The 27,367-nt window shown below is 46.2% G+C and overlaps 1 protein-coding gene across 1 annotated transcript; it reads left to right on the top strand.

The window, feature by feature from the left end:
• Positions 1-630: 630 nt before the first annotated feature.
• LOC118078432 (inhibin beta E chain) lies at positions 631-9,048 on the top strand. The gene is made up of 2 exons (XM_035102307.2): positions 631-1,313; positions 3,615-9,048. Exons 1-2 carry the CDS (start codon positions 953-955, stop codon positions 4,334-4,336), a joined length of 1,083 nt encoding a protein of 360 aa, XP_034958198.1. The 5' UTR covers positions 631-952; the 3' UTR covers positions 4,337-9,048.
• The last annotated feature ends 18,319 nt before the right edge of the window (positions 9,049-27,367 follow it).

Here is a 27,367-nt window from a genome sequence, read left to right as displayed (position 1 = left end):
TGTCCATGGAGGCACAGGTCAATTCTGTGTCCAGGGCAGCTGTCTACCAGCTCCATCTGGTACAGCAGCTGAGACCCTACCTCAGGCATCCCCAAACTTCGGTCCTCCAGATGTTTTGGACTACAATTCCCATCTTCCCCGACCACTGGTCCTGTTAGCTAGGGATCATGGGAGTTGTAGGCTAAAACATCTGGAGGGCCGAAGTTTGGGGATGCCTGCCCTACCTGCTTGCAGACTGTCTCACCAGAGTTGTGCATGCTCTAGTTATCTCCCGCTTGGACTACTGCAATGTACATTTTCTCTGGGGTTCTTCCAAAGGTGGAGGCAAACTGTTGTTCCCCACATCCCACCCCTATGCTTTGCCATTTTCTCTCACCTTAAGCCTCTCTTCGCTGTAGGGCTGTGAAAAGCCCTTCCCAATGCAATCCTACTCCTGCTTTGCTTTACATCATGGCAAATTGTGTTCTCTTTCTTCAGGCACCTGTTTCCACCAAAGGGAGCCTGTCATCCCCTTTTGCTAAGCCCTTCCTCCCCAACTGGAGTAAACCTCCCTGGGGCACTAGGTGAGCCAGCCAATCAGAGAGGCACAAAGGGCAGGGCCAGACTGGCTGAGTGACAAATACTGAGGAGCATAGCTGCCTGGCACTCTGGAGCAGCCAGTCAATGAGCTGAGATCTCTCGAGGGATCAACACCTGCTTCACCTCGGCACCAGCAGCAGATCCACCCAGCCCCAAGAAGCAGGGAGAGCAACAGGAAGCAAAGGAGTTGCCAGGGGTTAGCAATTATCCTCCTTGAACCCAGGGCAGATTGCCATTCCTTTTAGGCTAAGATGCAAGCAGCTGGTCCCAGCGCAGGCACAATTCGTGAGTTCTAGTTACTGTCACAAGAACTACGTGGCAACAAAACCACCTCCTCTGCTGTATCTTGCTCCCTCCCACACTTGGGCTCTTCATGGCTCCCACCTACAGCCCCCAGGGCAGCTGGACTCCTCTGGCCACGCTGGCCTTGCTATGGACTTCTTTGGCCTGGATCGAGGGCAAGCCTGCGTGTCCTTCCTGTCGGGTGCCGCCTCTGGAGCCCAGTGCTGAGAAAGCCTTTCTGGTCGAATTAGCCAAGCAGCAGATCCTGCAGAAACTAAACTTGAGCGAGAGGCCCAACATCACCCACCCAGTGCCACGTGGGGCAGTGGCCAACGCCCTACGCCGCCTGCACCTGGGCAAAGCCCGGATGGACAGACTTGGGCACTTCTCCAGCTGGCAGAACCCCGAGCCTGATGAACAGGGGTACGAGATCATTAGTTTTGCAGAGACAGGTGAGTCTTCATAGCTCTTCCTGGTGCATGGCCCAGGACTTGAATATTATGATGGAGAGAATGTAAGTCGGATGTGCCAACAGCTCCCCCCACCCCCCGCAAATAACTGCTGCATACAAAGTGCACTTGAGAGCAGAGACTTGTAGTTATTCATTGCACTGTAATGGGAGAGCTGGGTAGATTCCGACAGTGTGCTGAAAAATATCAACTGCAGGGGGAGGAGGGCAATGTGTGTGGTAGTGGTGAGAGTGGACAGGTTGCTAAATTTCTCATTAATCCAGTTTTCTGTGGCATATCCCAGGCTGCAGACATATGTTTTTTTTCTGAGAGAGAGAGATGAGTGAAGATGGTATTAGTAGAAGTGGTGTTGCCAGCAGTGTGCATGTCCATGCCATGATCACTTCTTTAAAAACCTGCAAAACTTGTTCCACCAGCAGTTAAAAAAATGAGTCTGTGTGCCTCAGACAGTGATGCTGACGCCTCTATCATACTACCTTCTCCTCTCTTAAAAATGACCTCCTGTCACCTTCTGCCCTCTCTGCTTAATGTGCAGTATAGGATGGGTTCACTGGAAGTAGCTAGTAAACAGGATGAAGCTTAGCTAGCGTAGCATTGCTACCCTTTTTATGCCTTTAACAGTGGGGGGGGGGAGCTTCAGCCTGTTATTTACTATTCTTCCGAATGGTGGCAGCTGGAGGAATATCCCACACCACTGTGCTTGCTGGATGCCTAATTTAATTAACTACATAAGATGGGCCCTGATGGATCTGGCCAATGACCCATCTAGTCCAGCAACCTGTTCCCACCTGGGCCAACCAGGTGTCCCTGTCGGAAGCCCACAAGCAAGCAGAACCTGTGTACAACAGAACTGTCCCCACTTGTGGTTCCCAGCAAATGGGTATTCAGACCCATACACCCCAGGCAGACACCACAGCTGTCACAAACACCCACTTCTCTGACCCCATTCTTTCTGTGTGCTCCTGAGAACTTAGGGACCAAGTTCATCTCAGTGAGGTGCACTCAGAAGAGTGTCTAGATCAGGGGACTGCAACTCCCATAATCTCTTGTTCATTGGCCATGCTGGTTGGGGGCGCTGATGGGAATTGTAGTTCAGCAATATCTGGAGGATTGCAGGTTCCCTACCTTCCCCACCCCCATTTGGGCAAGGAGTGATTGGTCATACTGTGGTATTAGTGATAAGCACTCAGAATTTTGATGGATTTATTTAGGTATTTGCACAATTTTTTGCTCTTTCTACTATGGAATGACCTTTGTGACCATTGCATGGCAGAAATCCACCTGGACCTAGTGTTGCGGGCTCAACGTGTGTTTGGCTGCAAATAAAAAAATATTTACCAGAAAAACCCACCCATGTTTGGCTGGTAGGCCACCCAATGCTGAGTGAGACTAAGCAATCAAGCTTCTTGGCATATTGTTCTAAGGTTGTTGGGTCAAGTGGTTTTAAAAAATATTCCAGGCTATCCCACCAAAAGGGGGCAGTGATGTTGCTCATAAGGAATGTGGAGGAAATGGCTTTTTATAATAGAATTATAGTGGGGGTGGAAGAACAGCTGGCGAGAACCAGTGTGGGGTAGTAGATAGGTTTTCATTTCAGCATACTCCTCCTTTTTTATTATTTTGTTCTTTATTTATTTGGGATTGTTTGTCTGTTTCAGCAGAACCTGTCTTCCCACATGTTTTGTACAGGGCTTGAATTTTTTGGCAGCCAATGAACAATAACAATCTATTAGAAAGAACATTATTGCTTGGTTTAGAGCCATGCTCAATTAAGAAGGGCACCCTTAGGTGAATCATGGTATTCACCATTAGGGTCAGGCATTATTCCCCCACGTGTGAAAGGGGGGAATAGAGCTGTTCACACTAGTCCCAGACCCTGCATCCCTACCTTTGTTGGTTCCATCAGCATGACCAGGGTTCCCTATCATTAGGAGGGTTCTCCATGCATTCAACCAGATGCTTGAAGCACAACGCCCAAAGGTCAGGCGCTGCAGCTGGCCAGGATGGGGACATTGGGGGTGCCTTGTGGGGCTCTGCTGCTCCCTCCACACGTTTGCAGGAGAATGCCGGAAGAGCACTTGGCCTCAGCCTATCTACCTCATGGGGTTCTTCAGAGGCATAATACAAATGTAGAAAATAAATGTGAAGTGAGGGCAAGGCAACTCTGGGACATATTTTTGACCCTAATTAAAGGACTCTGGTTCAGGCATGGTGGTAGCTTTTCTGGGGCACGTCAGGATTAGCATTCCTAAGATTTTCATATGATTGTCTTCCCCTCTACAGAGCCCTCTGGGGTCCTACAGTTCCAGCTGACACATCCAAAAGGCCAAGACATGCACATCCTCCAGGCTGAGCTGTGGCTGTACCTTAAGGCTCACCAGAACATCACGCTGCAGGTCTACCTGGCAGGGCAGCAACGAGTGGCCCTTGGGGAGCGGCAGCAGCTGGAGAGCAAAGGCAGCAGCTGGCACACTTTCTCCCTCATGCCAGATCTGCAGAGCTTCCTTGAGCGTGAGGAGACGGCGCTGTGCCTGGAGCTGCAGTGTGAGGGCTGCCACCCCAGCATCGACTCTTTGCTGACTGCTACCGGAAGCTCCCAACAGCCCTTCTTGATGGTTAAGGCCAAGATACGGGAGCCTGGCCACCGGGTAGCTAAGCGCAGCCTGAGCTGCGACCAGAACTCTGACCTGTGCTGCAGAAAAGACTATTACGTAGACTTTCGGGACATTGGTTGGAATGACTGGATCTTCAAGCCAGAAGGTTATCAGATAAACTATTGCATGGGTGAGTGCCCAATGCACCTGGCTGGCTCACCTGGGGTAGCAGCCTCCTTCCACACAACTGTCTTCAACTTGGTCAAAGCCAACAACATCCAGACTGCTGGCCGTTCTTGCTGCGTCCCCACACAGCGACGGTCCCTTTCTTTGCTCTACTTTGATCCCAATAGCAACCTCATAAAGACAGACATTCCTGACATGGTTGTTGATGCTTGCGGTTGCAGCTAGGAACAGGATTCTAGCCACAGGGAAAGCTGAGAGGGGCAGAACAGAAGATGTAAGACATTTCCCACTACTCCTATTCATGGGCGTAGCCAGGGTTTTTGTTAGGGGGGGGCAGAACCGGCATGATTGGTCAGTTAGTTATTTCTATTGTTTTACTTGATCTAGGGGGGAGCTGTCCCCCTGCCCCCCCTGCCCCCCTGCCCATGCTCCTATTAGACACCCATGTGACGGTCATGATGCTCCTATCTAAGCTGGGTAGCATGGTGTGTTGGACTCTCTTCATAGAGCAACAGTGGTTTCTGCAAAGAAGAGCAAGTTGCAGGAAGCCTTAACCAATCCTGCCCTCTTCAGGACAAAAGCATTCACAGTAAAGCACATAAATAGTGCTAGGCAGGGCTACCAACAGGGTCATTTGGACTTGGGACACTATTATATTCAGGTTCCACTCTGGAAGTGGCAACTCAATAGCCTCTCTGATCTCTGCTTTTCCCACCACCACCACAACACGCACAGCAGATTCAACCCCTATCTATGGCCCTATGGGATTAGTCCAAATGCCAGCTGGGGGAAAGCCAGCATAACATATCCCCCAGGAATGTAGGTAGTCCGCGGACAAAGGACATACATGCATGCATGCTTGTCTCAATCCATTCAGTTCATTTTTAATATATGCTATTGATGCATTCAGGATTCCAGAATGCGATTGGAGAGAATTAACCACAGAAACCCCTTCAGACCTGACCAGATACAATGGGATAGAATTTGGGGTTCTTGGCTTTGGGTAGTTTAAGAATTCTCATGGTTATGGCTCTCACTTTCATTGTGTTCCCGCCTGTGTCTCTGGCTGGACTAGAAAGTGTTTACTTGGGAAAAGCCAGCAATGAGTGCACAGAAAAATGGGGATACTAAAGAGTCAGAGCCACACATTCAATCAGTAACACTGATGCCAAAGGTCCCCTTGATGCCATTAATACCTTTTTTATTTGTGCATGGATGTTGCACTTATGTTAATGTATCTATCTATATTATTTTATTTTTGAATTACATCAATAAAAATGATGTGTTTTTTAAAAAAGCATCCAGCATGGTTTAAGAAATGTTTTTCATCCACAAAACTGTCCAGATATGGGTTTTTTTTTAAAAAAATAAATAAATTCATTAATCAACTTTTCTTTGATGTACATCAAACATATAAATGAAGTACAATACAGTGTTCAAAACACACCCATTCAATATATATATGGAGAGGAAGAAAGGGGAAAGAGAGATTTCTTCCAGCCTTACAAGAAGACAACAGAGATTGAATTTGGGACTCTTTGCTGCTGAGCAAAAAACAAAAACCTCTTAGCAGCAGATGTACTAACCACCTTAAGGTTTTAATGTCATTCTACCAGTAGCCCCCACCCCAGCTAAGAAAGTAAGAAAAGTGCTGCTGGATCCGCCCAAAAGGCAATCAAGTCCTTATCCAGATGCCAGCCATCCAGATGCCTAGGGGGAGCCCAAAAGGACGCAGGGCCTGAGGGCAACAGCACTCTCCTCGCCTGTGATTCCCCACAGCGGGTATTCAAAGGCAGTGAAGGGACAGTGCAGCTCTCATTTCTTTCTCTGTTCTTTGGTGCTTCTCTGTTCCCAACATTCCTGTGTTAGTACTGAGCACCAACCCATTATTCCAGGCCATGTTACACACATGCACTGAGGTCTCTGAGTCCAGATCATCAAATTCTCTGTCTTTCATCACATTGCAAGAGAACCATTGCATGCAGGTTGTTCTACTGGGGCTTCATACTGAAGTTAAACTAATGGCATTTGCAAGATACGTTAGCAAGTTTGCCTGCGACTATCAGTTACAATTATTCTGTGGCGTTTGGGGGCATAAACAAGAGCCCACGTTAAAAGTTCCTGCAGGAGACTAAGAGTAGAGACATGCAGTATTTAAAAGCACTGGAAGTGATTAGATAAGGGCTTTGCTGCACTTGGCAGCATACATTTCATTTTCCCTTATTTATTAAATATATACCACCCTTCATCCACAGATCACAAGATAAAAATACAGGATAAAAGTACAAATAAATAGAACCAAAAATCCAAAAACAAAACAATGCACCCCTCACTGTCATCTCTAGTCAAAGGAGTGTGGCAGGTTTTCAAAACAATACAAATGTATTCTAAACCTGCTTACTAGAGGCAAAAGTCTAACAAGTATGTTGTTGTTTAGTCATTTAGTCATGTCCAACTCTTCGTGACCCCATGGAGCAGAGCACACCAGGCACTCCTGTCTTCCACTGCCTCCCGCAGTTTGGTCAGACTCATGTTGGTAGCTTCGAGAACATTGTCCAACCATCTCGTCCTCTGTCGTCCCCTTCTCCTAGTGCCCTCCATCTTTCCCAACATCAGGGTCTTTTCCAGGGAGTCTTCTCTTCTCATGAGGTGGCCAAAGTATTGGAGCCTCAGCTTCACGATCTGTCCTTCCAGGGAGCACTCAGGGCTGATTTCCTTAAGAATGGATAGGTTTGATCTTCTTGCAGTCCATGGGATTGAGTCTCCTCCGGCACCATAATTCAAAAGCATCAATTTTTCACCAAATGCAGTGATCATGGAGCCCAAGAAAATAAAATCTCTCACTGCCTCAATTTCTTCCCCTTCTATTTGCCAGGAGGTGATGGGACCAGTTGCCCTGATCTTAGTTTTTTTGATGTTGAGCTTCAGACACGCTCTCCTTTTTCACCCTCATTAAAAGGTTCTTTAATTCCTTTTCACTTTCTACCATCAAGGTTGTGTCATCAGCATATCTGAGGTTGTTGATATTTCTTCCGGCAATCTCTATTCTGGCTTGGGATTCATCCAGTCCAGCCTTTCGCATGATGAATTCTGCATATAAGTTAAACAAGCAGGGAGACAATATACAGCCTTGTCGTACTCCTTTCCCAATTTTGAACCAATCAGTTATTCCATATCCAATTCTAACTGTAGCTTCTTGTCCCACATAGAGATTTCTCAGGAGACAGATGAGATGATCGGGCACTCCCATTTCTTTAAGAACTTGCCATAGTTTGCTGTGGTCGACATAGTCAAATGCTTTTGCGTAGGCAATGAAGCAGAAGTAGATGTTTTTCTGGAACTCTCTAGCTTTCTCTATAATCCAGCGCATGTTTGCAATTTGGTCTCTGGTTCCTCTGCCCCTTCGAAATCCAGCTTGCACTTCTGGGAGTTCTCAGTCCACATACTGCTTAAGCCTGCCTTGCAGAATTTTAAGCATAACCTTGCTTGCGTGTGAAATGAGCACATTTGTGTGGTAGTTGGAGCATTCTTTGGCACTGCCCTTCTTTGGGATTGGGATGTAGACTGATCTTCTCCAATCCTCTGGCCACTGCTGAGTTTTCCAAACTTGTAGATGGTATTTAACACCAACAAAATTAGCCAAAATGTAGAAAGGGTCAAACAAATATTGAAAACATAAACAAACAGAAGGGTCATTTTTTCATATTTCTAGAAGTCCACCACCTTTCGAGGGAGTCTGTTCCACTGTGAAACAGCTCTTACTGTCAGAAAGCTCCAGGGCAGCCCACTCTGCTCTAGTGAGAAATTCCTCATCTTGCCTGATAGCTTAGATACGCAGGCCTCAAGTTGCTGTACCTTTCTCTTCCAGCAATACAACCACTTGGTGCAGGTGTAGTTCTGCATATTCTCAGGCAAGAAGATAAACATGGCACAAGTGTTGCAGGCTACTGCAGCAGAGCTCCCTCGCTGCCCATGTCTCTTGTTCTTACATACACCGTGAGACAGTACTCCAGGCCTCCCCTTCAAATCCCCCTGCTAATCACCCTCATGTATTTTGAAGGATAGCTGTAATTTAGTTCACAAACTGGGTGGGTTCTTATTAAAATGGAAACTGAACTGAATTGCTCTCCCATCTCTAGTCACCACCACTACTGTTATAAAGCACCCACCCTGTCTGCCTGCTGCAACAGCCAGCGGTACTAGGGCCGACTCCGGATTTGTATATCTCACAGTTGGGGCCAGAGCAATTATGATGGCAGTGCTGGTGATTTCTGGTGGTTGGACCCAGAGGTGCACTCAGCGCCAACCCCCTGGGCAGGCAGGTAGCCCTGTAAGCCACAAGGGTGGGTTTCATCAGGGTGAGCGGTACCAGAAGGGGAATCCTGCTATGGACATCTTGCTCTGGAACTGGGCCCAAGATTGGACAGATCAACTGTTATCTTACAGGCTGGTACAAGTCCAAAGACAAGTCCAAAGACCTACACACTGGCAATAAATGAAAATGTTCAACTGAGTACCAGACCAAAGGCATTATACGTAGTTGTATAAAACCTTCTCCCAACTTTTAAAAACAAAAAGGAGCCTTGGGAGGCTGTGATCAGGAACAGAAGAGCGCCATGGATTTGGGGGGGGACGACAGAAAGACAGCTACCCAGTTCCTATGGCTCCCCAAGTTTTTTTTATGACACTCCTTCTTAAAGTTTAATGCCTCTTGCTAAAAAAACTGCCTCCCTACTTTGCCTAACTTAAACATAGCATGCTTTTCAACGTTAAAATCATCTTGAGAACATTACATGAATCTGTGGGGAAACAAAAATTAGTTTGTCATCAAGTGTACAGTTGATATGGAGCTGCTGCCAATTCTAGCTATTTGCCTGGCATATCTGTAGGAGAGATGCATTTCCAAATATATGAATGTCTAACTCACACATTTTTAGATGCACGTTTGGGGGAAAACCTTAGGTATACACTTGAGAAACATAATGTGTAAAGCAGTCCCCAGCTCTGCGTGTAGCCGCTCTATATTAATATATTCATTCACTTCTATAGTAGTTCCCTTTTGAAGACCTCCTACAAATTGGCTATCTAACAACTTGGAGGAAAAGGCGAGGCTCATTGCCTTACCCAAAACAAGTTGTGCACATGCCGCTTGGTTGCACTGCTATGCGTTTTAGAGTCCCTCCGCTGCCCAGGCACAGAACACAGCTCAAAGTCCAGTGTTACATGGCAGCACAGAGGCATCTTATCAACCCTCTAGCCAGACCTGATCCCCTCTCCCATGGCCATGGGCCTACTGCTTGGCAGAGTACAGCTCAGAGAGCAAAGGGCAGCTTTCATCAGCCAGGACACTTTGTGCACAGTCCACTGCTCAGGTCTTGCCGTTCATGAGGGGATCACAATGTGATCCTTGCTCTGGCCCATTAGAGATGAGTACAAATCCTGACAGTTCCCCCCCCCCCCATGGGCTTGTCTTCACTTGCAATGTGTACTTTCAGTTCTTTTGAATGCAGGGTTCCCATCACTGCCTCACCACCCTTCAGTTCCAACCTCTTGACTCCCAACTGTAACTGCTGTCCTCCTTTTAGGGCGACCAGCGATACATTGCCAAAGAAGAGAACAAAAGAGGATAATTTACATAAAATTTGCATAATTTATATGTACAGTTGCAAAGAGACACAATTTTACTCCAATCTGTACACTTCCCACAACCCACCTGAGCAGGAAATTAGAAAGTCCCTCATAGGACTGACCATGCCAACCTTAACTGCTGAGGAACAAGAATTCATGGACAGTAGTATTACCCCGGACAACCCCTTTGAAAAAAACCAAATCTACCTGTCGGGGAATGGACAGAGGAGGAATGGTGGAGACCTCCACCCCAGCCTGAACCTTCCTGGCAACCTACCATGGGGGGGGATCAGATTCCCTGACACCTGACACTACCTGAAAGCCAAAAATATGCAACTCATGGAAAAGAAAATCACCAGAAATGAAAAAAAACCAAGCAATATATAGTGTTTTAGTTTTCAATGGTTTCTTGTTTCTTGTGTATTTCCTTTGTTTGTGGTGAATTTTTGCATATAGCTTGTTTCCCTTTGGGTGGATTTCCTTGCTTTTGGAGATTATCACATCAGATATAAATGAAGCAATACCACCAGAAGTTCAAAAGCGAAGAAAACCACCAGAAATGAAGCAGTTCCAAATGAGGCACAAAACAAGCAAAACCGCCTCCAAAGAAGGAAATTCAGCAGAAAATGCAAAATGAAGCAAAATCACCAAAAACGTGAAAACCAATGGAAAAGGTTAGGGCTGCCGTGTTTTCCCGAAAACAAGACACTGTCTTATATTTCTTTTCCTCAAGAAAATAAGCCTATGGCTTATTTTTGGGGTGTGTCTTATTCCAGCGGTAAGGGCTCCGGGCGTGGCGTGGCATGGCAGAGGGCGAAAGCCTCCAGCAGAGAAAAGAATGCTGCAGCGCTTCTCCTCGCAGACGCTGCTAGCTGGCAAACCCAGGAAAAGAAAAGCTGCCGCCGCAGCGAAAGAATAAGCAGCCGGCTTTGCTTCCTTGTGAAAGGGATGCTGCGGGGCCTCGGGTGAACACAGTGTAGAAGGCTAAAAGAAAAGGAGTTATTTCAGCTCAGGAAGGGGAAATGAAGCTGACTGGATGAGTCCAAGAGGCTCCCTGCTGCAGAAGTCTGATTTTGACTAAGGGGGCATATGTGCCTGTGAAAAGGAGGTGGGGCTAGACAGGATTTAGACTCCCATGAATAAACTGAATGACCAGATAGAGCTAGAGTTACATTAAAACCAACTATACTATAGGCTAGCAGGGGTCCCCAGACTAAAGTTCGGGGGCTGGATGCGGCCCAATCACCTTCTAAATCCGGCCCGCGGACAGTCCGGCAATCAGCATGTTTTTACATGAGTAGAATGTGTCCTCTTATTTAAAACACATCTCTGGGTTATTTGTAGGGCATAGGAATTCGTTCATTATTTTTTTAAAAATATAGTCCGGCCCCCCACAAGGTCTGAGGGACAATGGACCCTGCTGAAAAAGTTTGCTGACCCCTGGGCTAGGTCTCCTAGTCCAACTGGGTTACTTCATAGAGCAATTGTAAGAAGTGGTGGCTGATGCCCATTGGAACTCGTTAAGGTGGAAGGCAGGGAGGCCAACAGTATGTCGGGTCAGAACCAATGACAGGCAGAGCCAACTAATTCTCATTTTCTTCTCATCCTCCTTCCTGCTGAGTTCTACAAGGACAACACTGAGACTGAGGGAGGAAGCTGACAGCCAGGACCACCTTCTGAATTGGTTGTTAAGTAAAAACACAGGTGGGCTTGGACTTGGAGGAATAAAGACAGTGCCCCATTTGCCCTAATGGACCAGCCAGCAGGGGCCAGTGGGGTGGCACAGGCAGGATGGCATTGTGTGCCTGGCATCCCAACACTGAGCATTGCTGCTGCTTACCTGTACTGAGAGGAGCAAAGTGGGGGAACCTCAGTGCAGGGTGGGCAGTAGCAGAGTCAATCTAATACTTTTGCTGATGCACCCGTACCACATTGGTCCCCATGCCTTCCACTTCACCCTCTCAGTAAGTTGTTGTTGTTGTTGTTGTTGTTGTTGTTGTTGTTGTTGTTGTTGTTGTTTAGTCATTTAGTCGTGTCCGACTCTTCGTGATCCCATGGAGCAGAGCATGCCAGGCACTCCTGTCTTGCACTGCCTCCTGCAGTTTGGTCAGACTCATGATGGTGGCTTCGGGAACACTGTCCAACCATCTCTGTCGTCCCCTTCTCCTTGGGCCCTCAATAAGTGGTAGAGGTGCTCAATTTTGAGAAGGCACATGCACAAGGCCAGCTGTGGCTGGGACTAGCCTCCACTAATTGTAAGAGAACTGTTCAGTGGGAAAGCACTTATCAAACGTCAAACAGATAAACAACTACACAACTTTCTGAAGAAATCTGAAGCCCAGGATCAGGAAATTGTTAATGTTTCATGTTTTGCTGTGTTTTTATTACGTTGGATAGGGTTGCCATAGTCCACAGTCCTCCTTTTCAGTGTTATAATTTCTACTATTTCCCCCCTCCCTCCTCCCCCAGCCCACCTCCAATTGTGTCCTGGCAAATGTGTCCTCTTTTTTGCTCATCAAAATATGGCAACCCTATGTTGGAAGCCATCCAGAGTGGCTGGGGCAACCCAGTCTGATTTAAGTAATATGTTGTTGTTGTTGTTGTTGCTGCTGCTGCTGCTGTTTGTTGTTGTTATCATAAATTCATAATCCATTCACTGAAATAGGCTTTTTCAAATGATAGCTTCCTATGAATGGTTTTAGAAGATAGATATGGGTAGTGCATACCTTCACACGAGACTCTCCAGATTACTGATGTTGGGCTGGGGTCTATATGTGTCATGTCAGTACATTAAGAAGAATGGTCCAAATTCAATGAATCTGAGAAACACTCTCACGTCATGGTCAGCACCAGCACACAGCATGGTCAAGCAATGACCCAGAGTCCTTGGAAGTCAAGAATTTCAGCAATTCATTTTCTATATGTTTAAAATACATTTCTATCCTGCCTTTTTATACAGCTCTTCTGGCTGGTCTATCATTACTCACATGGCCAGTGCTGAAGGAGGATTAAGGACTGCAGCCATGAGTGAATGGCACACTCCCACTGAGGAAAAGGGTGTCTAGTCAGGGAGGAGATGCCAGAGGTCTCTTGAGCAAGCGCCCACAAAGAACTGGAGCCAGGTGGTCTATGATCCAACTACATTGTTCCAGTGTACCAGAGAATGTGAGGAATCTGTCATTAGTGCTTTTGGGTTAGTTCATCCTTCCAGCCAATTCACATGGCGCTGAACTCTAGGGAAATCACAGAGAACATGATTAGATCAGTTGTAGCAGTAGGGTACATTGCCAAAATGGGAAGGAGACTGGTGGGATGAACAGATGAGATGGTGGGTAGAAAAAAACATGGATTGCAGCAGGGGTCAGAGTTTAGTTGTTTATGGTGGGGCGGATCTGTGATCAGAGTAGTGTGCCTGAAGAACTCACTGACATACTGACCTACGAGCCCAGGGAATGGAAAGCTTGGAGTCACTAAGCCTTTAATCCCCCTTGTTTCTGATCTGCTTTACTCTTCTTAAAGTGACAGAAGAAAGCTTAAAGGAAGGGGAGAGTGGGGAGGAGGCACCCACTTCTCTTTTCCTTAGAGCGACCACCTCCCCTTGTAAAGACACCATGCAAGCCTGCCCCATGAAGACAAAACAGTCTGGATTTTTTCGGGGTGGTACACACCATCAGACATGAACATAATACAAGAGGAAGAACTGGTGCTGTGGATCCCTCTGTCCTTTCCTGATAGTACCATCAGGGTTTGCCAGAAAGAGAATGCGTGACCTGGACAAACAGGGCAGTTCAGTAATCATGGGACAGGCACTTTCAGACAGTTGAACTGGCTCATATACAAATCTAGACTAAGGGGATTAGCACCTGGCCAAATGACATGCATCAACCACCTCAATTTACAGGGGCTGCTGGGAAAATCCACCTGGAACTTGACCTTAGTCACACTGCACTCTTTATCTATGGCAACTAACTCAAGTGAAGGTTCCAAAGTTCTGAATAGGCCTCGCCCTACCATACACAGCCACCAGGGCCGTCCCTAGGCCCGGGCTGGGTGGTGCAAGGCGCCAGGGCGCCTGGCCATCAGGGACGCGGAAGGGGCGCCGAACGCTGGTGTCTGCCTCCGCGCGCCTCTGCTGTTGAGTGGCTTCAGGCAGCTCTCTGGAGGTGCGTGGGGAGCGTGAGCCTGGGGCCGCCTGTACAGCTGAGAGGTGCAGCGCGGCAGCCCCAGGCTTGCGCTCCCCGTGCGCCTCCGGAGCTTCGTGCAGGGAGCGCAAGCCTGGGGCTGCCTCCACCGCGCCTCTCAGCTCCCCATGCGCCCCTCCTGCCCGCCTCACTCATGGGGGGGCGCCGGAGGGATCTTGGCACCAGATATGGTTAAGATGGCCCTGACAGCCACAGCACTAAGAAGTGACTGAAAACCTCTAGAAAGAAACGCTGTGATCACTAAAAGTCAGCACGGGTTTCTGAAAAATAAGTCATGTCAGACTAATCTGATCACATTTTTTGGCAAAATTACAAGACTGGTAGATGAAGGGAGCACTGTCGATGTAGCCTATCTTGATTTCAGCAAGGCCTTTGACAAGGTGCCCCATGATATTCTTGTAAAGAAGCTGGTAAAATGCGGGCTAGACAATGCTACCATTCAGTGGATTTGTAACTGGCTTACTGACCGAACCCAAAGGGTGCTAATCAATGGCTCCTCTTCATCCTGGAGAGTAGTGACTAGTGGGGTGCCACAGGGGGTGCCACTAGTCTTGGGCCCAGTCTTATTCAACATCTTTATCAATGACTTGGATGATGGGCTTGAGGGCATCCTGAGCAAGTTTGCAGATGACACCAAATTGGGAGGGGTGGCTAATACCCCAGAGGACAGGATCACACTTCAAAATGACCTTAACAGATTAGACAACTGGGCCAAAGCAAACAAGATGAATTTTAACAAGGAGAAATGTAAAGTACTACACTTGGGCAAAAAAAAGAAAGGCACAAATACAGGTTGGGAGACACGTGGCTTGAGAGCAGTACATGTGAAAAGGATCTAGGAGTCTTGGTAGACCACAAATTTGACATGAGTCAGCAGTGTGATGCAGCAGCTAAAAAAGCCAATGCAATTCTGGGCTGCATCAATAGGAGTATAGTATCTAGATCAAGGGAAGTAATAGTACCACTGTATTCTGGTCAGACCTCACCTGGAGTACTGTGTCCAGTTCTGGGCACCACAGTTCAAGAAGGATACTGACAAGCTGGAACGTGTCCAGAGGAGGGCAACCAAAATGGTCAAAGGCCTGGAAACGATGCCGTATGAGGAACGGCTTAGGGAGCTGGGTATGTTTAGCCTGGAGAAGAGAAGGTTAAGGGGTGATATGATAGCCATGTTCAAATATATAAAAGGATGTCATATAGAGGAGGGAGAAAGGTTGTTTTCTGCTGCTCCAGAGAAGCGGACATGGAGCAATGGATTCAAACTACAAGAAAGAAGATTCCACCTAAACATTAGGAAGAACTTCCTGACAGTAAGAGCTGTTTGACAGTGGAATCTGCTGCCAAGGAGTGTGGTGGAGTCTCCTTCTTTGGAGGTCTTTAAGCAGAGGCTTGACAGGCATATGTCAAGAATGCTTTGATGGTGTTTCCTGCTTGGCAGGGGGTTGTACTGGATGGCCCTTGTTTTCTCTTCCAACTCTATGATTCTAAGAGGAGAAGCAGAAGTACCACAATGTCAGCGTGGCCCCACATGTGCAGCATTGAATACAACCGAGAAAAAGCAGAAATTCCGCTCCTGGCCCAAGCCTTCTTTCCCAGATTCATTGAAGGTTCCCCTTGTGGCAGGAGGGGACCTGTGGGGAGGCGACATGAAGAAGGAGGGAGACAATGTTGATAATTAATGAAAAGGCTTGGAATCAAGAATAAGAAATACGCTATAAACATATTAAGAAGCTATGGAAACCAGGAAGAGGAGATCTGAGGAAGTCAAAATCACAATGTTAAGCAAGTTAGAAATGGATTTATTTATTTTTACTGTTTGTTTGTTTGTTTACGCTGGAGGAACAGCTGGGGGGAACCCAAACCTCAATGTTCCTTCTATCTCCGGGCCTCTTGGTGGCAGGGGGGGGCGGGGGATGGAGGAGGGGGGGGAGGACAAACTCAGCCTTATAATGGACTACCTTCGGTCTCAACACCCGCAGGATCTACTGGTGGCAGAAGTGGACTTGTGGGGGGAGGGAGGGAAGGTGGATGGATGTGTGGTGTATGTTTTGTTTTGTTTATATAAAACTAATAAAAAATATTATAAAAAAAATATGAAGGCACTTGCTCTGCTATTTCGCTGCTCTTTTTCCCTTTCTCTCACCACCAAGATCGTTCTGATTTTATAGTTTTAACTGTACTGAGTTTCTGTATACAGTTTAAAGGCGGTAATTACCGGTAAAGGTAAAGGTAAAGGACCATTAGGTCCAGTCGTGACCGACTCTGGGGTTGCGCGCTCATCTCGCATTATTGGCCGAGGGAGCCAGCGTATAGTTTTCAGGTCATGTGGCCAGCATGACAAAGCCGCTTCTGGCAAACCAGAGCAGCACATGGAAACGCTGTTTACCTTCCCACTGTAGGTACCTTCCTATTTATCTACTTGCATTCTGATGTGCTTTCGAACTGCTAGGTTGGCAGGAGCTGGGACCAAGCAACAGGAGCTCACCCCGTCACAGGGATTCGAACCGCCGACCTTCTGGTCAGCAAGCCCTAGACTCAGTGGTTTAACCACAGCGCCACCTGGGTCCCTTACCGGTAAGCAGCATATAAATTGTAAAAATAAAAGAATAAACTCACACGCCTGCCTCAGGTTGCAGCGTTGGTTTATGAGCTCGTGCGTAGGGTGGCCAGGTTGCAACCCAGTGAAGAACACGGGATTACCTTTGCACACTTGCAAAGGTAGCTGTGCGGACATGGTTGCTTTACCTGTACCTCCTTGCCTACCTTTGGCAGGAAGCTGGACTTCACATTTGCCCAGCTGTAGATGGGAGAGGACTCAGCAAAAGACATCAGGGTGGCTGGGGCTCTGCCAACAGCCCAAGAGATGCCTTGTCCTAACACCAGGCCTATTCAAATAACCCCCTCAAAAGCACAACCTGGAGCAAATTTTCCATCTGTCAAATGACCACGTTGACCTTGCCTTTCATCAATACCACCTACCCAAATAATTACTTATCTGAAGGACTGGCCTGTCCCTGGCTGGGCCTTTACCTTTGCTCTGGTTTCCAGAGCCTTACAGTCACCTTTGACTTGTTAGGTTTATTCTTGGCAAACAAAATAATGAGAACATCCATGGGAGAGCAGCACATGCGAGTGGTAGGGGGACCTTGATGACCCTCTACAATCTCACCATAATATCTTGGATCCAAGCCCAGGAATGCAGCATCCATGTTCAAATGGTGCAAGAGCATGAGGCAGGCAGGCAGGCAAAGACCACCCTCAAGGTCTGCTCTAGTGGGCCTCTCCTCAGGGCAATCCAGCCTCAACTGCCCCAATGTGTTTTAATCTGATAGTATTATTTAATGCATTTTTCAACTATGTAGTTGCAAGTCACTTTGGTAGGATTTTTGGATCCTGAATAGCAGGATATAAAATGGTAATACTTTTTCATTCATTCAGCCTTTATTGGCATAATATGGAATGGTAATAAATACATACCCTCCAACATTTTTCTGATGAAAATATGGATGTCCAATTCCATTGTAGTAGTAGTAGTAATATCCCCTGCTCACCTGACTGGGTCGCCCCAGCTACTCTGCTTCCAAAACATAGAAAAATACAATACTGTATAACATTTTAAAAACTTCCCTATATAGGGCCTTCAGATGTCTTCTAAAGGTTGTATAGTTACCTATCTCCTTGGCTTGGGGGGTGCATAACATCATACACTCCAACATTTAAAAATGGGTCATTCCGGGGTCAAATCAGAAGCCAGGGCAGCTTCTGTAAATCCGGAACTGTCCCTGGAAAATGGGGACACTTGGAGGGTCTGTAAATAATAGATGGGTGATTCAGAGCCCTAATCCCAAAGGATGGATTCACAAATATAGATGTATATACACACTTTTTGGAGCCTGCCCCATCACTAAGAGCTAAAAATGGGTCTTGTTTTCAAAATATGGCAAGGGAAAATTGAGGAGAGGGTGACACCCTGAAATAAGAATACTCTGAGTGGAACTCTAGCCACCAAAAGCAAACTTTTTAAAAAAGTATTGCAATGCTTCTGGAAAAAAAATATTCTCAGGTTCAGACAAGGGTCCCTCTTTTTTTAATTGGCCCTGATCCTGTGCCCTTCACAGCAGCATGGCACACAGATGATAAGGTACGGTTTCTAACATGCCTTGAAGAAATATTTACCTGCAAACCTGGGTTCAAAGCCAGCTCAAGACATATTGTTGTCTGAGGTGAAGGAAAAGGTTCCATCACTCCCAATTCCAAGCACTGAAGCCAACTAGACTGGTAGCTGATTCTGACTTCAGCACTGGTGTGAGGTCAGCATTATGCCTCAGGATAAGAGGCTAACATATGGGGTGGAGGGGAGGCCATGTAGCTGATGAAGCTCTGTTCACCAACACCTCACCCACCCCCAAGTCTCTGCCACCTGAGGCAACTGCCTCATTTGGCCTAATGGTAGGACCAGCCCTGCCTGGGATAAATGCACTGCTGACTGGGCCCTGCCGATTATGGGGCAAGAAGGAAGAGAGCATTTGCAGAGGAACTGCCAGGAAGGGGAACATGAATGCAGCTGTCTCTCAAGCACATCATAGGAAGCTCAGACATACCTGGCACTGGACTTTGCCCCTTTGGAAGCCTGATCTGGTCGCAATGTGTTATGTCATTTTCCTGACAGGAGTGGAGTGGGCAAAGGCCACATGTGCCTGAAATAGCCACATGTCCTTCTGCCAGGGAAGGCCCTTTGCCCTGCATTCAAGTGCCATGGCAACAAGAGACAAGAGCAAGGACCCAGCAGCCAGAGCAAGAGAGAATGGCCTTGGAGGTAAAAATAAACAGGATAAGGTCCCCCAAAGACTTTGCCTCCTCCCACAGTGTTTGTCCTTGCACATGTCTGAATGCAGGGCTGAGAGCAAAGACCTACAGGGCTTTGTTTCCCCAAGGGGGTGGACAATGGAGCAGGGGAAAGTGCTTAGTGGATTGAAGCTTCCCAGGTGGAAAGCCAGGTCTGGCTGAGTCTGCCTCCAACTCTGAAACAAAAATGTGGTTTAAAGCAGGGGGTGAAAACATTTTCCATCTTGAGAGCCACATTCCCTTGCGCGTATACCAAGGGTGGGGATTGGCCATTGCAAAAGTGGGCAGCACAATGGATAGAACTGGCTTTCCTACAGCAGGTTACATTCCATCCATGAAGAAGCCAGGGGTTGCATCCAAGGTAGTACAGTGCTACCTTGGTTTAAGAACAGTCCTGTTTACGGTTTACTATTCGGTTTACGAACTCCACAAAACTGGAAGTAGTGTTCTGGTTTGCAAACTTTACCTTGGTCTACAAATGGAAATCAAATGGTGGAAGGGCACTGGTGGCAGGAGACCTCATTAGGGAAAGTGTGCCTCGGTTTAAGAACGGATTCGGTTTAAGAACAGACTTCACGAACAGATTACGTTCGTAAACCGAGGTACCACTGTACTAAGGACTCAGCTACATTGGCAAAGAAAAAGTGCTTTATATGTGTTGTTTATGCATGCTAACACTGTCCACATCCTTGGAGGGAACAGATGGAAATTGATCCCATGCAACTTGACTAGACAGACTTCTAGCACTCCCCCGCCCCGGCCCTGCTCCCACGGTGGAGTCTACCTCTTCCCAAATCTGAGCGACTTTATCGCAAAAAACTTTGCAAAATCGTTGCACGAGATCATGTGCCCGTACTGGGCCCCGATGGAGCAGGTGGTTCCACTAAACTGCGAACCACCTGAAAAAGTCTCCTGCTGCTGTTTTCTGCAGGTGCAATAGAGGTGGTGAAGAAAGTCTTCTTCGCCGTTGCTACCGCCACTTGGTAGACTCGACACTGAGCTCTCTAACCCATGTCCGGTCAGCTTCAGAATGAGTTATCCGCCACCGGCGCTCTAGCCGTCTCAGCGATTGTTTCATTGCCCTCAGATCCGTGGAAAACCATGGGGCTGTCCAGGCTCCATGCAATCGGAGAGGGCGCTTCGGAGCCAAACAGTCAATAGCCCTGGTTAACTCCACATTCAAGCGGGCCACCAGGGAATCGGCTGAAAGGCCATCAACATGTGTTAAAGCATTCCCTACCACTCTCTGGAAACCATTTGGATCCATCAGGTGGCGGGGGCAGACCATCCAAATCGGTCCCACCTCCCTGCAGAGGGGAAGGGTTGCCGAGAAGTCCAGTTGCACCAGGTAGTGATCTGACCATGGCACTTCTTTAGTTTCACTTTTACTTAGTGTCAGATCACCAACATCCATAGAGGTAAACACCAGGTCCAAGGCATGTCCGCGGCTATGAGTTGGGCCAGACTTATTCAGGGACAACCCCATGGAGGCCATGCTTTCCACGAAGTCCCGAGCGGCCCCTTGTAAGGTCGTGTTGGCCTGGATATTAAAATCCCCTAGGACCACCAAACTAGGTGTCTCCAGGAGAATGTCCGCCACGACCTGAAGCAGCTCGGGCAGGGAATCCTTGGTGCAGCAAGGAGGTCGGTACACCAAAAGGAATCCTGTGCTGCCCCTATTGCCCAACTTCCAGAACATGCACTCAGAAAACTGGGTCTTCCCAACAGGACGCCTAGTGCAAACTAATGACTTCCTAAAAATCACTGCAACCCCCCCTCCCCGCCCACAAGGCCTGGGTTGCTGTGCGTAAGAGAAACCTGGTGGACACGCAGCAGCTAAAACAGGCCCATCTGCTTCATCCAACCGAGTTTCTGTTACACATGCCAGGTCAAGTCCTCCATCCACGATCAAGTCATGGATGGCAGTGGTCTTATGAATCATTGATCTGGCATTGCACAGCAGTACCTTCAGGTCGTGTGGGTATCTCTTGCTGATTCCAGTATCCATCCGGTCAAGACCAGACCCGGAGGCAGGGATACTCCTCAGACAACGACTAAGCCTGCCTTCTCGGTAATGACATGGTCTGGTCTTAGCGTAACTCCTCCTCCTCCTACCCGTGATCACTGAGATCGGTTGTCCCAGTGCCACTGGGTGGTTTATAATTTTTAAAGTGAAAAAAATGCAGACTTATCACTGTGTGTTCATAATACGAATGACTTACAATACTATGAACATTTACTCAGAAGTCCCATTAGGCTGAGTGAAACTTACTTCTAGGAAAGTATGCACAGGACTGCAGCATTAAAAACATAATTAAATTGGGTCAATGAGAACTAAAAAAAAAATAAAGAATCAACATTCCTAATGAGTTAAGGAGACTCTTCACCATATTTCTGAAACATGTATGTGTTTTTAATCATTGCAAGCTGCTGAAGAAGGAGCCATTAGGTTGAAAATTATCGGGCAAACTTTAAGCAAGTAATGACTAAACTATATGTGTCTGCTCAAATGTAAATTCCTTTTTTATATATAAATTTTATTTTCAGTTTTTCAAATTTACACCACATACACATAAATTAATAATAAAAATATCCTCTTGGATTCCTTCTGTTAGGATTTTTATACTGCATCTCCCTTCCAACTCCAGTTTTTCATTTTCTGCTTTCCTTTTCCTTAGTCAATAATCTGAACTATGAGTTTTAAATTATTCCCACTAAGGAATTTAATTGCTTACAATCATTTTTCAAATGAATTACATATTTTCCCATTCTTTGTTAAAAGTAATTTCTTCCTGGTTTCTAATTCTTGCCATAAGTTTTGCCATTTCAGCAGAATCCATTAATTTTAACGGCCAGTCTTTCTTGAATAGGATCAAATGTAAATTCCATTGAGCTCAATGAATAGGTAGGATTGCAATGAAAGGCTGCGGTTCTATTACAAACTTGAAACAGATTTTCTAAAAATTGTAGAAGAAAATGGTGCATACATGTTTGTATATATTTTAACCCCCTACTTTGTGTGGACTAACTGTGACCAGCGCAAATAATACACTTGTAATTATGTATTCGTTGTCATCCTGAATTGTAAGAGAAATACAACACATTATTAAGTTACTGTATCTCATTTGGAGATATTTCTGATGTTGGGAATAGATTCTTTGCAATGGGTAAACTCATGAAATCCTAGGGTGGGGAGGTGAAGGGTTTCAGAGTTCTGGGAATCTTGAACCATGTGGTTTCCTGGTTGCCCCAGGAGTAGAGATTACAAGAATGCAACCCAGCTCTGGCATTGCCCAAGAGGCAAGGTTTGATGTGCTATTGCAGCCCCATGTGGCATCACAACACAGTAGGTATTTGCTTACCCTTTATACACGAACACACACAACGTGGCATTTGACTTTGACTCAAGATGGGCAAGGAAGGGGCAAAAACTTGTCACCACTTGCTCCCCTCCACCTGCCATTGCCTGCCCCTGTTCTGCTCCACTGGAGCTCCTTCACCTGGAATCCTAGTTCTCACAAACAGCCAAGTTAGAGTTCCACAGCATCTGGAGAGCCATAGGTTCCTCACCCTGTTCTTTGCTCTGCTCTGCTCTGCTCTGCTCCCACCACACACACACACACACACACACACACACACACACACACACACCAGGACTAGGCGAGAAGCCTTCTCCCTAACACCAAGTTGCCTAAGCAGAGGGAATTGCATTGTCTGGCCTGGAGGAAGACTTAAATCCTGTGAGCCTCAGGTGGAGTCAGAAATGAAGCAAGCTTTCGCACTGTGTATCCACTGCAGACCTACTTCTTCTGAAAGCAAGGAACAACCAGATGTCATGTCTGACATTCACATTGTACCTGCCCTGCATTTTTGACCTCCTACTGATGGCTCAGTGGCTTCCTTGCCCTGTTGGACAGGCCTCTAAGGAAGAAGTTCAGTCAAATGAACAGCAGGGGCATCTAAAAAGGGTCCTTCCTAATGCCGTTAAGTCCAGAGCCTAAAATGAAGAAACTGCACCACTGTACCTGTCTGTCTCCACCACCCCACCTGCTGACCTCATTAATCTGGTGAAGGTGGAAATAAACGAATATTCGATCCAGCACGATGACCCATAATGGGAGCATGGCTCTCTATTGCCCTCTACTGGTCAAACATAAAAATGAGCCGGGGAAAAGACATTTTTATGGTTCTGCTTGCCTTTATGAGCTGGACATGTTAAGCACCTTTGGCCAGCGAGTGCCAACAGGGTTGTTACCAAAACGAGACCATGGAGGCGCAAGAGGGAACTGAAAGGTTTTCAGAATTACAAATTGGCTCCCCACCCTGCAGAAACAACCCCCCCCCCATGCAATGAGCATGCTCCGTGGCCACAGAATGCTGACTGGCTGTTGAGGGAGGAAACCCAGAAAATGGGAGGAGAAGGGTTGGAATAGAGGGCATGCTTGGAACATTTCACAATGCAGAATTTTGCTGCGGGTCCCACTTGTAAACTAATTAGGCACCGAATTTGTGAGGCCTAGTCAGTTTCTCATGAAAACAGGTTTGAACATGAATTGTGGAATAAACCCACACCAACTTTCATTCCAGTTTCCCAGCCTTCAAGGTGTATGCTGCATTGACATATTGAAAAAGGGTGAACAGGCTGAGCTGGAATTCAATTCAAACTTGTGCCCTGAACAGAAGTACCATGTTTGGTTCTAAAATTTCAGAGTCCAATGGAGTCATAATATTGCAATCTGGAAAACAAATAAGCTAGTTAAACCAAGATCTCTCAGTGAAAAACCGCATTCAATGTCCTTAATATATACTAGTTTGGATCACCTCTGTGAAAACAGGAGTGCAAAGCAGGTCTGCAGAATCAAAGAGAGAAGTGGCTTCAGAAATGGGATTGGGAAAAGTGAGCTTAATAGTTGAAAGGGGTAGGAAGGGAAAGCTTTAGTGGAGCTGGCAAGCCGGGTGAGCAGAGGCACAGCTCCTAGTTGTATTTTCAAGCCACACATTCAGGATTCCAAAAGTGAGAGCAAGAAGAAAGCTTAATAATGCTTGCCATATCTATATATCCAATTTGAAGAAAACATATGGACAAGATATATAAAAGGAAAAAAACAAGAAATCTCCTGTATAGCTCAATCTAACATAAATATGGCGCCTTCTCACAATATCACATATAAAATTAAAAATTTATATTTATATTATCTAACAATTAGCATTCATATGTCCAGGTGGATCACACGTCAGTATACAATGTGCTGAAATGAGCTGGCCATTTGAAAATACTAAGTAGCAGGGGCTATTGTCTCCCTGTTTATTTAACTTATATGCAGAATTCCTCATGCAAAAGGCTGGACTGGATGAATCCCAAACTGGAATTAAGATTGCCGGAAGAAATATCAACAACCTCAGATATGCTGATGACATAACCTTGATGGCAGAAAGTGAGGAGGAATTAAAGAACCTTTTAATGAGGGTGAAAGAGGAGAGCGCAAAATATGGTCTGAAGCTCAACATCAAAAAAACTAAGATCATGGCCACTGGTCCCATCACCTCCTGGCAAATAGAAGGGGAGGAAATGGAGGCAGTGAGAGATTTTACTTTCTTGGGCTCCTTGATCACTGCAGATGGTGACAGCAGTCACGAAATTAAAAGACACCTGCTTCTTGGGAGAAAAGCGATGACAAACCTAGACAGCATCTTAAAAAACAGAGATATCACATTGCTGATAAAAGTCTGTATAATTATGATGCTGGAGGAGACTCTTGAGAGTCCCATGGACTGCAAGAAGATCAAACCTATCCATTCTGAAGGAAATCAGCCCTGAGTGCTCACTGGAAGGACAGATCGTGAAGCTGAGGCACCAATACTTTGGCCACCTCATGAGAAGAGAAGACTCCCTGGAAAAGACCCTGATGTTGGGAAAGATTGAGGGCACTAGGAGAAGGGGACGACAGAGGACGAGATGGTTGGACAGTGTTCTCGAAGCTACGAACATGAGTTTGACCAAACTGTGGGAGGCAGTGCAAGACAGGAGTGCCTGGCGTGCTCTGGTCCATGGGGTCACGAAGAGTCGGACACAACTAAACGCCTAAACAACAACAACAACAAGTAGCAGGGGCACTAGCTCCTGGAGGCCGAGCCCTTTTGGGGGTAGGGGCTGGACCCCCCAATGTCCAAAAAGCATGGAGGTGAAGCACAAAGCCAACTGTAGTGTGGCTCTGGCAGCCAGCTCCTCCTCCTGCTGCCATGGAGGGGAAGGAGGGCTGAAGCAGCCTCCTGCCAGTAGCAGTGCCAAGAGGAGGAGCCACCGGATTTGGCTCCACCCCTTGCTCCTCCCAAAGCCCTGAGGCATAATGTTGCCCCCCCCCCAATCACCTTTGCAAGCTGGCACCACTGCCAAGTAGTTCTTTTTATTTTCCCTCCATGGTCTGGGGTTGGGGATTTCAACTGTCATGACCATTCTTTGGATATTCTTCTGCTTCTCCCACAACAACCACAACTGGGAATGCAACATTATTTCTGATGGGGCTCATGGGCAGAAATTTAGCAAGTGAAGCCTTTCTGGGATAAAGATGAAACAATGTTAATATTTGTTTCTAGAAAATTGATTTCTTGGGTGTTTTCTACAAATAATTTTCTACATATAGGAAACAGATAAAGAATCAGTAGTTCTCTTTTTTTTCTCCCCCCCCCTTTCCTTTCCCTTCAACTCCCCCCCCCCTTCTTTATGGTCTGTAGTTTTTTAGCCTTGATAAAAAGATATCCGATATTAATCTTTGTATTTTCCCAAAAACTTCAATAAAAAAGATTGTAAGAAAGAAAGAAAGAAAGAAAGAAAGAAAGAAAGAAAGAAAGAAAGAAAGAAAGAAAGAAAGAAAGAAAGAAAGAAAGAAAGAAAAGCTTCACCTAAATTCACCAAACACTAAAAGAATCTTTAGAATCATAGAATCATAGAGTTGGAAGAGGCCACAAGGGCCATCCAGTCCAATCCCCTTAAAAGCAGGAAACAATATCAAAGCATTCCTGACAGATGGCTGTCACGCCTCCGCTTAAAGACCTCCAAAGAAGGAGACTCCACTACACTCCTTGGCAGCCAATTCCACTGTCGAACAGCTCTTAATGTCAGGAACTTCTTCCTAATGTTTAGGTGGAATCTTCTTTCTTGTAGTTTGAATCCATTGCTCCGTGTCCGCTTCTCTGGAGCAGCAGGAAACAACCTTTCTCCCTCCTCTATATGGCAACCTTTAATATATTTGAACATGGCTATCATATCTCCCCTTAACCTTCTCTTCTCCAGGCTAAACATGCCCAACTCCCTAAACCATTCCTCATAAGGCATCATTTCCAGGCCTTTGACCATTTTGGTTGCCCTCTTCTGGACACATTCCAGCTTGTCAGTACCCTTCTTGAACTGTGGTGCCCAGAACTGGACACAGTACTCCAGGTGAGGTCTGACCAGAGCAGAATACAGTGGTACTATTACTTCCCTTGATCTAGACGCTATACTCCTATTGATGCAGCCCAGAATTGCATTGGCTTTTTTAGCTGCTGCATCACACTGTTGACTCATGTCAAGTTTGTGGTCTACCAAGACTCCTAGATCCTTTTCACATGTCCTACTCTCAAGCCAGGTGTCACCCATCCTGTATTTGTGCCTTTCATTTTTTTTTGCCCAAGTGTAGTACTTTACATTTCTCCTTGTTAAAATTCATCTTGTTTGCTTTGGCCCAGTTGTCTAATCTGTTAAGGTCATTTTGAAGTGTGAGCCTGTCCTCTGGGCTATTAGCCACCCCTCCCAATTTGGTGTCACCTGCAAACTTGCTCAGGATGCCCTCAAGCCCATCATCCAAGTCGTTTATAAAGATGTTGAATAAGACTGGGCCCAAGACAGAACCCTGTGGCACCCCACTAGTCACTACTCTCCAGGATGAGGAGGAGCCATTGATGAGCACCCTTTGGGTTCAGTCAGTCAGCCAGTTACAAATCCACTGAATGGTAGCATTGTCTAGCCCGCATTTTACCAGCTTCTTTTCAAGAATATCATTAGCGGTATAATAAAAATAATAATAAACATGGAAAAGAATTGGCCTACATATCAACAATTATTAATAAAAGAACATGGTGTCTTACAATTAAAACCATATGATGAGATTAAGGAATACTGCAATAGCTGGCTACAATATCGTCAAATAGCCCATCTGTTTAACGAAGACAAAAAAATAGGTTTTGAACAGAAAACATCTAAACTGCAAAGCGAATTACTGTAGCCAAATAAAAAGATAATATCGAAAATGTATAATTTACTCCTTGAGTGGGAATTGAAAGATGAAGTAATAAAAGAAACAACAATAAAGTGGTCACAAGATTTGGGTAAGACAATACACTTAGACAGGTGGGGGAAATTATGGAGTGTTGACATAAATTTTACAGCTTGTTATGTGATAAGAGAAAATATAATGAAAATGTGTTATCGCTGGTACCTTACCCCAGTGAAATTGGCTAAGATTTATTTTAAAATATTCAAATCTTTGTTGATGATGTAAAGTAGAGGTGGGAACAATGTATCATATGTGGTGTGATTAATCAA

The sequence above is a fragment of the Zootoca vivipara genome, chromosome 2 (genome assembly GCF_963506605.1).
Source record: "Zootoca vivipara chromosome 2, rZooViv1.1, whole genome shotgun sequence".
Lineage (NCBI taxonomy): Eukaryota > Metazoa > Chordata > Lepidosauria > Squamata > Lacertidae > Zootoca > Zootoca vivipara.
This window is presented reverse-complemented; position numbering and strand designations above follow the sequence as displayed.